This window comes from Lepidothrix coronata, unplaced genomic scaffold, assembly GCF_001604755.1.
Source record: "Lepidothrix coronata isolate B3197 unplaced genomic scaffold, Lepidothrix_coronata-1.0 Scaffold241, whole genome shotgun sequence".
NCBI classification, from domain to species: domain Eukaryota; kingdom Metazoa; phylum Chordata; class Aves; order Passeriformes; family Pipridae; genus Lepidothrix; species Lepidothrix coronata.
In genome coordinates, this window is record NW_016690421.1 from 805,969 (window position 1) to 818,411 (window position 12,443).

General features: G+C 37.3%; 1 protein-coding gene across 2 annotated transcripts in view; it reads right to left on the reverse strand.

Annotated features, from left to right (window-relative positions):
• Window positions 1–12,443, reverse strand: part of PRIM2 (primase (DNA) subunit 2) — a 100,611-nt gene that overhangs the window by 32,373 nt on the left and 55,795 nt on the right. For both annotated transcript variants that reach the window (XM_017834820.1, XM_017834819.1), the window contains exons 8-9: window positions 7,284–7,356; window positions 6,005–6,190 (exon numbers count right to left, since the gene is read on the reverse strand). In XM_017834820.1, the coding sequence (XP_017690309.1) occupies window positions 6,005–6,190; window positions 7,284–7,356 (259 nt within the window). The remainder of the gene's footprint in view (window positions 1–6,004; window positions 6,191–7,283; window positions 7,357–12,443) is intronic.

Here is a 12,443-nt window from a genome sequence, read left to right on the forward strand (position 1 = left end):
TTAAAAAATGAGATTTTAATCCACATGGAGGGATTTCAATTATATTTAAACTTTTATCTCTTAGATATTAAATATGGAGGCTTGCTGTTCAACATGCTTCAGATTTGTAAAGTTTAAATAATTCAAGAATAAAAGTAGCAAGTTACATTCAATTATAATTAAAAATGCGACAAAATAAAGATCCTTTTCTGATTTATGAATCAAAAGATGTTCCCAAAATAGTAGGCAGCAATACCCAATATAAAGGGGGCAAGTAAAAAATAAAAATCTAACAGCAAATCAGCCCCCAAATCTCAAACAAATGAGAAAGTAAAATACCAAAACCAAACATAACCAACTGATTGATAAAGAAAATATTCCTAGGGATTTGAGGAGGTGGAGGTTATTTTAAAGAACCATGCATTATCCACGCATTATAAATTGGAATAGTTGGGGACAGATTGGGATAAACTGGGGATAGTTGTACATGCTTAAAAGCACTGACCTGGCAGATTATCAAGGGTCTATTTCTATTTTCATTTAAATACACAGGGCTTTTTAATGATATAATTGTATAGACTGACAAAGCATTAGAGCATAAGCACTTCTAATGTATATCTATAAATTACATTTGTTTATTCCTTACAATCTTGTCTCCCTCTAGTGGCTGGCTCTCACAAAAATGTACTTTCACCTGGATTCACACCTGTCTGCAGAATCACAGGGTAATTCAGGCTGGAAAGGATCTCATGAGATCTCAAGTCCAGGCTTACCCTCATGGAATTTCTGGCTGGCCTTGGCAGAAACATTCATCACCAGCTGTTTGCAATCAAGGTAAAGTCTCACTTAACTCCAGACTCAAGAACCCCCTAAGATCATCTGGAAAAGAAATCGAAGAGCCAGGAAAATCAAGTCACTGGGACATATCTTCATCCCAAAGTTTCATCACTTAAGAGAGCAGGAGACTTATTCCTTTGCATATTGATGCACTATATGGCCATCACATTGTCTGTCCTCAGTTTCATACCAGATCATCATGTGTGGAAGAAACATCTAGAAAACACTAATCAACTGAAGTTCAAAAGTTTAATTATCAAGGGTTTGTTTCTTTACCAACAACAGACTCTGATCAAGGTTTAATAATCTGTGTAAACTTTTCTCTTTCCTCTTCCAGAAAAATGGCTTGTCATGAGGACCTTCACTAGTGGGAAGGGATGAAGAGGCATACCTCAGACAGGAATCTCTGACAACTAGAAAACTACCTGTTTCTTACCATTTGTGATCAACTGCTATAGAAAACAACAAGCCATATGAAACTGCACTAAGTTGATTTGGAAAACTGAGTCAGAAAGAATGAGATGCTCCACTAGCCTGAGCGTCACCACATATGAAGAAAGAGTCTGAAAATACAAGGGCTAAAGAGCCATGCCTTTTTTTCAATAAGAAGACACAAGGACAAGAAAGCTTTTCTATCATCAGGATAATTTTTAGTAACACTTAAGTTCTGGAGATTTATTAAATAAATAAACCCCCAAACTCATGTACAATTATAAGATGCACCTCAGTAGTATATGCAACAATAATAAAAGCCAATGCCATATCAAATTGCAATATCAAAGGAATTATTTTTCAACACAGAAGTGCACAACTAGCAACTGTTCTTCTGTACACAGCAGTAAATAATCAGAGTACTAGAAGAGAGCATTTTGTACCACCATACACCAATTACTGCTAAGAAAGAGATATATATCACAAGTATATATACAGCAAAAGAAAGCAAAAAGCGATGGGCTGCCTTAAAGTCTCCCATCTGTATCAAAACCACGATTCCAAGCTATTAGCTAAAGAAGTAACTGAATAATCCCTTAAAGAAACTTATTCTCCATCCCTTCTTTCCTTCGTTTGAAGTACTGCATTATCTCTCAACTCTTCCTTTTCACATTCACAGACTAATCACACAAAAACATCTGAAAACAGTAACAACCAATTAATGATCTCCACTATAATGATCTTTACGACTAAGGACTTTATTTTCAACTATCAAATAATTTTTACATCTGTACTGTAATTATTTCATTTGTCTTGTCATCTTATTACTTTTGTATTTCAAGTATTTTTAAAGCACACTGGAGTTATGTGTTCCCCTACCCCCCTGCTATGTTTTCAGATTGGATGGGGAGTTTTTAAGCATGAAGGACAGAATGCGAAAGAATCTATGAGAATTAATATCTGTTTAGAGTAAGATTATAATTTGTAGAAAAAACAAACCAGTCTTAAAACAATACTGAGGTTATGAAGCCAATTGGCACAACCATTCAGTCAGAAGTAATGCATCTACCATTATTTGGCAGTTGATCCTTTCATCTGAACAAGAATAATTCACCATTTAGGCACTCTTAACCTAGCAATCTGCAGAGTAATTTTAATTGCAGTGGCTAAACAAAAAAAGGTTCATTTTGCAAAAAAAGGTTCATTTTGCACTCTGCATTTGTCTCTTTGTGAACATGCCAGTACATGATCATTCCTCATCACCCCACCAACAGAGCATATGTACCAGTTTCAGTGCTTTCTTTATAGGCAGTACTTGATTATTTTTTTCCCCCACTAACTACATGGTTTCACACTTCAGTTACAATATACTTCACAGATTCCTCTCTAAAGGTAAAATATAATTTCTTAAAAGTTTTTCTGCGGTGTTCTTATCAACGAGCCCTGAGGCATGTTCACATCAGTGATTCAGAACACAGGAGATCTTTTTGGTGCAAATTGTCAATGTGCCTACACTTAGCCTGGAGACATGCAGGCTGATGTGTTCAAGGTAACTTCTATCCCACTAAAGATTGAAGTTGTTTGCCAAGAATTCTTTGGATTGAGAACTGGCATAGATGTTGCATCCATTAAAAACAAATGCAAACAAACAATTTTGAAATCATAACCACTTGAAGCAAATTGAACACTCCATTTTTGCAAAATACCAGTTGGTAACTACATAATTAACCTTAATATTTAGAAAGTATCGCATGTGTATATTCACAATACTCCAGTAAGATAAAACAGTATAATTATCTCCACTCTACAGGAAAGAAACAATGGCATGAATGCCAGAAAACAAAAATGTCAAAAGAAGAAAATACCAATAACAATTGTATTAATCTTCATTTTTTCAGGACATTAAACATTGTATGACATTTTACTGTGAAAAATTACAGGCCACTGATTTCAGCTGGAGGTGTGAAAAATTAAGTTTTCTTTTTTACCCCAGTTTGAAGCTCGTTTTCTAGAACTTGAGAAGAACCAAAATTACATGGAAAAAGAAGCCTGCTTGTGACAAATGCAGTAACTACAACCCCTTGCTTGACTCACAATATGCTAACTACTGAAGCTAAACATAGGATCATAAAACTTCATTTATTTCTAGGGTCTATTAACAAAGATGCTACAGTAGAAAGTCATAAACCTGTGATTGAAAATAGGATCCAAGGTGCATACATATCTTCATACATGTGCATGTACATACTCAGTCAAAGCTCAAGTAGGTGGAATCAGGTATGTTCTCCCAATATTTTTTGAAAATAGAAATAACAAATGTGTATCTTTATACAGTTATTGTTTCTAATAGCTTGCTTTTGTTCTTTCAGTTTCCTTTAAGCACAGGAAATGGCAATTGAAAAGTCTGGATTTTCCTGAATTCAACTACTGTCATGGGTTGACCCTGGCTGGATCTCAGGTGCCTACCAAAGCTGCTCTATCACTCCCCTCCTCAGCTGGGCAGGGGAGAGAAAATATAACAAAGGGCTCATGGGTTGGGATAAGGATGGGGAGAGATCACTCACCTGTTACTGTCACAGGCAAAAGACCTGACTTGGGGAAAAGTTAATATATTACCTATCAGAGTAGGGTAATGAGAAATAAAACTAAATCTTAAAACACCTTCCCCCCCACCCCTCCCTTCTTCCTGGGTTTGGCTTCACTCCTGATTTTCCCACTCAATGCAGGGGGACAGGAAATGGGAGTTCCAGTCAGTTCATCACACGTTGTCTCTGCCACTCCTTCCTCTTCAGGTGAAGGACTCCTCACACTCTTCCCCTGTTCTAGTGTGTGGTCCTTCCCATGGGAGACAGTCCTCCACGAACTTCACCAACATGAGTCCTTCCCACAGGCTACAGTTCTTCACAAACTGTTCCAACATGGGTACCTTCCATGGGTGCAGTCCTTTAGGAACAGACTGCTCCAGCATGGGTCCCCCGTGGGGTCACAAGTCCTGCCAGCAAACCTGCTCCAGAGTGGGCTCCTCTCTCCCTGGCGTTACATGTCCTTGCCAGGAGCCTGCTTCAGCATAAGCTTCCTATGGAATCACAGCCTCCTTTGGGCATCTACCTACTCTGGCCTGGGGTCCTCCATGAGCTACAGGTGGATCTCTGCTCCACCGCAGACCTCCACGGGCTGCAGGGGGACAGCTGCTTCACCATGCTCTGCATCACAGGCTGCAGGGGAATCTCTGCTCTGGTGCCTGGAGCACCTACTCCTCCCCCTCCTTCTCCGCTGACCGTGGGGTCTGCAGAGCTGTTCCTCTCACATAGTCTCAACTCTTCTCTCTCTGGATGAAGCTGCTATTGCACAAAATTTTTCTTCCTCCTTCTTGAATATGTTCAGAATGTCCCAGAGTTGCTATGCCCATCACTGATGGGCTTGGCCTGGGCCAGTGATCTTGGAGCCAGCTGGCATTGGCTCTGCCGGACATGAAGAAAGTTTCTAGCAGCTTCTCACAGAAGCCATATCCCTGTAGCCTCATCCCCTACCAAAACCTGGCCATGCAAATTCAATACAGCTAGGAAGTAATTGGCATTCCACTAAAAATTTTATTACCTCTCTTCAGAGATGTTCTTGAAACTTTTCTACAGAAATGCGTTTTGGATTTCTTTTTTAACAAATTAAGTATCTCCTCTTAAATCATAACATATAAGGAGCTAGAAAAAAAGAGGCAGCCTACTTCATTCTACCTAAGCTGTTCAAGTTAAAGAGCAGGTCACAATCCTTCAAAAATTAGCATGTATTTTTCATGCTCTCAAAGAGATAGCATATATATATATATGTTACACCTTCCTCACTCATGATACTATCAAAAATATTAGCAAGGGTTAGGCCAATGAATATGTCAATAATGCCTCCCATTGCACTGAACAGCATTTTTTCACCATTTCCTTGCACATATTGTTCTGTCTCCATTCTTCTCCAGTTTCTTTTTTTATTCTTAGACCATAAATTTGCTAAGGCAAGCCTACCTCACACACAGATGTCCAATTAATATATTTTTTAATCAACCAACAAAAAAAGCTAACCTTGTCTTTCAGATGTTTGTGGTCACTTACCTGCTTGGTGAATTAATTTAGTCACATAATACCTGTATTTCACAAAGGACATCGGCTTCCTAGTAATCTAATGGTAAAGTAAGATATTTCTAGTACTCATCAATAAAAAGCCTCTTTGTAGCTTGCCTTTTTTATCCACAGTACAGGCAAATGCCCAACAAAATTACTACAATCATAAGCAAAGAGAGGAAAAAACCCCCACCTTTAAAATACATTACTGTGCCTTTTGCCCAATTACTTACTTTAACAAGCACCTATTCAAATCTGTGGGGCCCCTGGTGGTCTAGTGGTTAGGGTGCAGGACTCTCACCGCTGCGACCCGGGTTCGATTCCCAGCCCCCCGGGCAGATGGAGCTCGTCAGCCTTGTAAGGCAATCCATCTAAGAGAAGGTCACTCTAAACAAACCTACGTCCACTGTCCAAGCTTGCTCGGCCCCGGCAGATGAACCTCAGGATTAAAGGGTGGGCTCAGTTCAGCGCACGCTGTGTCTCACCTAAAAAATCCACTGCGCAGGCTCGAAGGGTTAATGACCTTTCCCAAATCTTCGCTCGTGAAGACTGGTCATTATTATTATTATTCAAATCTGTAATGCAACGTACACATCAACTACATCCTCACATTCACATATTTAGATATTTTTCACTTGTTGAGTTACCTTATCTGCATCCACTTTTCCTCTGATAAATTCTTTCTTCCAGAACTCCAGTGCCTGTTCCAGAGTCAAGCCGATGCCCTTTAGGAACAGCCCATACTGCATCCGCCCCCCGTGACGGAGGTGATGGCTGTCGCGCAGCGCTTTGTGCAACTGCCGCATGCAGAGAGGGAACGACTTCACAGAAAGCTGGCAAGAGAAAAATTCCTGTTTAAGGCATACTGATCATTTAATTTGTAGGATACATGCTTCTTGTGATTATTAACTAGCTCCACTTGAAAACGTCAATGGCTGGAAGAAAAACTATGCGTGTACAGAGAGCTTTGGGATTGACCATAACACAAGTGCGTCCGTAAGCCATCAAATCCAACAACTATCTCAAAAGCTAAAGGACAGAGGGATACAGACTATCTTCAGCTACAAAGTAACACAGGTTTAATTGCTGTCAGGAAACATATATCTACAATTCCATTACAATATTTCTTGTCTCTTCCTTATTTCAGCTGCTGGAACAGCAAAGTGACCTATGATAAGAGTTTCTGGGGGCTAGGGAAGGGGACTTTTTTCTAAAAAACATCTTTGAAAAACAACAAGCAAGAGTAAAATTCCTTCCAACTAATCTGCAGGTTTTACTCCCTGAAAAATACTATTTGGCATAAAGCAAGATCTCAGAGAACAGAAAACATGTAACATTCAATTTTACTTAGGCTTTGCATTTTAATTTTTTAACATGTGAGTCATGACATCGAATTCACTACCAGAGGAATTCTATAATGGTTAAGATGGACACTGAAAACACGCACATTTCTTAAAATTCAGATAAAATAGTTACGATGTGTTTTTAATTGACTCTATAACATTCACGTGTGTTTTACAATCCATTTTATTTACTTCCTTGTTTTCAAAACCCCTTCTGTAAGTCAAAAAAAAGAGCAGTGAAAATACTAATACTGGAATGGAATAATCATAAACTAAACATCATGGGTTGCAAGATTATTCAATAAGAAAATTTAGTTAAACTCTCCTTATAATTATGTTAGGTATTTGTGAAAGTACACAAAATTAAGTGGAAAATTAGGCAATTCATTATAGCCCTGATTAGAGGCATTTTTAGTTAATTCTGGTTTATTTTGAACTTTATCACAATTTCATTCAACAGTTAAAAATAAAATACGAATAAAAAAAAGAGAAACATTTTTTATGTTGTTTGTACATAGAGTATTTGAATTAAAAAAGTTATGTTTCAACATACTACATAACTCCAGAAACACAGAGGACTTACAGAATCAATCTGCTCTAGAGAAATTTTTCCAGTGTTCTTTTGGACGCTGTAATCTGGGCCAATATAAGAATGGCTGAAAAACAAAGCAAACAGAAGAGCACCATTTAAAGCTGCTCAAAAAAATATTTTTTTAAGTATACGAATGTAGAAAGAAATTATTTTATCAATTATAGGCTGCAATTATTTTATATCAGCAAAACCAACTTTAGAGCCAATACCGTAAAGAAACACTCCCTACTCCCTTTGTCTGGAAAGAGTGGTGAGGGGTCATCACAGTATCATGCTACTGTTGAGGTTGAGAGAGGCCACTGAAGATGATCTAGTCCAACCCCCTGCTCAAAACATGTGCTTGCTACAGCAGGTTGCTTAGCACCTCATCAAGCTGGGTTTTGAGCATCTCCAAGGACAGAGACTCAAACTTCTGAGCAACCTGTTCCAATGTTTGACCACCCTGGCAATAAAAAAATCATTTTCTTATGTTTTAAGAGGAATTTCCTGTATATCAGTTTGCACCCATTGCCTCCTGGCCTATCACTGGATACAACTGAGAAGAGACTCACTCTGTATTCTTTATTCCTCCTCTGATACAGACACCTATTTATATGCATTGCTAAGATTCACACCCACACTGTCCCGAAACATATCTTCTCCAGGCTGAACAGTCTCAGCTCTCTCAGCCTCTTCTCCTATGTACTGGGGAGACCAGGACTGGACACAGCCCTGCACATACAGTCTCACCAGTGCTGAGCAGAGCGGAAGGATCACCTCCCTCAAGCTGCTGGGAGCGCTCTTCCTAACACCATGCAACCAGCTGTAACCATACACTACAGCAGAGACAGTCTCACATCAGACATTGTCATCAAAGTAACCTCAAATCAAATTCAACATCTAATGCCCAGCTTTTACTTTTAAATATATAGAATTCTTGAATGAGGATATATGCAGGGCTGCAGAACAGGATCAGAGAAATGCTTACAGCAGAACCCAACCAAAGTCAAGAGCTGACAGCACAGCAGGCAATAAAGCAAACAGGGGCTTTGGATACAGCATACTCATCCAAAAAGCAGGTTGCAAAACCTGGGTAAGAACAAATATCCTTGTGCAAGAGGGATTTTTTACCTAACTTCTTAAATCTTTTGACAGCGTGCAGAGTTTAACTCCAGAAAAAAAGACATTTTGTTAAATGACAATACTAGGTGCTGCAAATTATTTTGTGGCATTTCAATACCATAAAGTATGAAAAGCATATAATGAACAGTTGATTTTACTAGAGTACAAATAGTTTGTTTAATTACAGTGCATTCATTTATTCTTTAGCCTTACTTCTCGCACACACTGGAGCACTAGGAAAGCCTGCTGTACTTAATAGATTTTTTTCATTACACAACAAGATAATACACAATAAGATAAATAATTTAAAGTATTTGAGCTGTGTATGTCTATTACTATGAATTTTACTATAGAATTATCTAAATTCCCTTGTAGAAACAGATCTGCATCAATTTACTTAAGCAAACTATAAACAAAACAGAAATCACAGTGCCCAAAATATTACAATCGAAGCACAGAACAACAAACAACAGCTGTTTCTTAGGCAACTTTTTTTTTTTTTTTTTATAAACAACCAATTAGGAAAACCAGTAAATGATCACATCCCAGGATGAGGGCTGGTAACTTCTTAAGCTGCTCCACCATAATAATTTTAGATCACCTGCTTATATCCTAAAGTATTCATTAGAATAATATTAATACTGAAAAAAATTGCTAAGCTAAAGAAAATTACTTTTTCCTAGCTTCCATAGAAAGGGTTGGCTTGGGAAGAGAAGGTCCAAAGAGAAGACACAAGTTTTCCTACAAGTGAACAAAGTAAGACTTCAGAAGTTACTGTTAAAAGAGGACATGCTCTCTGAATCTTACTGACCATTATATTTGGACCTGGTAGAAAACTCTATTGCAAGGAGAGAAAACTCAGCGCTAAGAGGGGCTGAGGGGAAGAAGAAAAAATTCTACTTTTCAGACTCTGAAAAGGTCAAATATTTTCATCATAGTACACAAACAGGAAAAGTTATTAATTTTTTACATTAAAAAATAGCATATGACCTTTGCAAGGTCAAATTTTCTTGATACTTGACACTACTCACCAAAGAGCTGAACCCTACAAATTGCCTTCAAAGGTGGTGCTCTGAAAAACAATATGAGTTTTATCTATCCAGAATACGTGGTAGACTAGAGTTAGGCACAAAGGCCAGCACTAGCCATATGGCCTTTGGCAGCTAAGCTCTTGGATTCCTGTCCCAAGGAGCTCAAGGGAATAAAGCTTTCAGGTTTGCAGTTTCAGGTGCCAGGTCTTCTGATTTTCTACAGTAGAGATTCTCCAAGTCCCTTGGTTTCATCATAAAAAAACCACACTGCTTTCTCCACAGATTGCCATTATTTTCTCTACATTTCTAGTAGAAAAATCTCAAGAATCTTGCAAAAATAAAAATAAAAATCTAAGACTATTCTTTGTTCTATGAACAATGGTCCTCATTTTTTTCACATTATTAAATGTAGGCAAACAGCTTCCTACTGCTGATTTGAAAACACCTTACGACACAAACTACCAGGTTTGTGATCATTCTCATTTTCTTATATTTTTTGCTTTCAGTTTTAACTCTTATTTTGGACTCATTCTTTATTTTATTTGACATAGCTCTTGAGCTTACTTCCTGACCTTCTTACTCACCTAGAAATATTTATTTTCATGGTTTACTGGAATGCAAGCAGCAATGTCTTCACTTTTCACTTAAAAGTTTTGTTTTATCTCCATATATAAATTCCTGTCTCTCCATTCAGCCTGACTCAATCACTCAAAATCTGCTTTTCTAAAATCCAATGTCTTAGTTACCAGAAGTTTTCTAGAACACCTAGCAACTAAAGATCAATACATACATTTGCACAGCTGTTGACCAAGAAGAAATTTCCACTACATCAATGCTTCCAAGAATGGGATCTATGTCTTTCAAATAAACAGTTGTAGGATGGTTTTGATAAATATTGTATTATTCACGGATGTGTTAGTGTATTACAAGATTTAGTGAGGGTATGAAGGGCACTTTGTAGATGTTGAGGATAATAAATAACAACTGTCCATCAAGGTGTGCATTCTTCTTTACTTGCTTGTGAGATGAGCATAGGTGAGAAGGAGGGTGAATATGTCTGCATGAGTATTGCATTATTTATTTAAAAAATCCAGTCTTGTAAACCCCTTGGTTACTGTATCAACCTTATGAACTATCACTTAAAGACAGAATTAAGAGAATCATATAAGTGGTGGTTGTAAAGGACTCTAGAAGACCATTTAGTCCCATACCCCACTTTAAATAGGATTACTGCCAACACTAGTCAGGTGAGCCATGGCTTTTTCCAGCTGAATCCTAAAAATCTCCATGAACCAAGATTCTATATCACTGTATAATCTGCTGCAGGATCATTCTAGTATAGACATTTTTCCAAGTGTTTGATCTAAACCTCCCAATCTGTTGTATGTGACCACTGCCATTTGTTATATCCTCTGACCATCGAGAATTCCAACACCATGATGTTTGTCCTTCAAACAGTTGTAAGCTGCTATTTGATCATCCCTAAGCCTCTCTTTAACAAGACTAAATAAAGTCAACTCAGCTTCTTCCTGTAATTCATAAATAGGCCCAGTCCTATAGTAGTTTGATGGGATCACAAACAACAGTTTTTGTCTATTCAAAATTATTCCTGCTGAAGATTTTAAACAGTAGAATGTTACACCCCTATAATGTCATCACACACCCCATATAAAGCAGGAGTTGCAGAACTGTTCTTCTCATGCATTTAGACAAAGTTTCCATCTCTATTAAATTGCTAAATTTTTAGCAATTTAAATCCCTTTGTAGCCTACTGTGAGCATGGGAAATCCCTAAACACAACCTTGCAGCAAATGTTTTAACATTTTAACTAAAAATGTTCTCTTTTTTTTTTTTTTATCTAGTACAAGTAGTATTAGACAGCACCAATGAAACAGAATTGGACAAAAAGAGTATCTAATCACAGACAAAATATATATTTAGTCTAGAACTATCCAATTACAAAACATATGTTACATCCATTAAAAAAAAAAAAGGGGAATGGTTTACAATATCTATGAGGACATAATCCACAGTAACATCACCTTTTCTGAGGACTAGTTAATTTGTAAGTCACAAGCAGATATGAATGGGTGCCAAAAAAAGTGCTGGGCTTTACCAACTAAACAATACTCTGTAACCTTCAACTGTATGCTCTTTTCATACATTTCTATCTAAGCTTTTGCTCCCCTGATAGAGTTCTATTGACATATGCCAAAAATAAAATACTGCTGCAAGAATTCACACAATGAAAGCAGAGAAAAGTCTACAACTAACTAATATTCTCTTTTCTTATGAGTAAGATGAAGCACAATGAGTCACAGATTCACAGAAACAAATAACAAAGATGACCTATTTGGTCACCTGTCTGTTTACTGCCAGAGCCTGCTTTTCAAGTTGTAAGGTTTGATGTATTTTCTCCATTTTAAACAAACTTGCAAAAAGGCAACTTGGAAGCATTTGTATAATTTTTTTCAGTTGGTGACAAAAAATACTGGAATCAGTCCCTCCATTTTCACAAAATCAAAATGGAAGTAACTTACCAGTTGTGTAACATACCTACCAAGATAACATAAGAACGTACTACAAGTAGCATAAATGTGGCATACAGTATCTCTGTTAAAGTAACTTTTTTTTGGCAATCTTTTCCCATATTTAAAAAAAAAAAGCATAGACAGGACTGATCGCTGTGATACTGAAAGCTGGTTCCACTTACATAGACACACAGCATATATCAAAAGAAATTTCCAATTTCTCAGTAATTACCCCTAGAGAGCACAGTTTATAAAAAGCTAACTTAATTGCCCTTTATCTTCAAATGGAGAAAGGCATGCCATTGAGGCATATTTTTTAAAATCCCAGTGGGATGTATGGTAACAATAATATTGAAGGTTATTGGCATTCAGAAGTATCCCTAACCAGCTATGTAACAGTTACACTGCAATACTTGTTTTCATTCATTGCTCTTAAACAAAGTTCAATCGTATGTAAATAAGCAGAGATACAAAAAAGCCATTTTTCC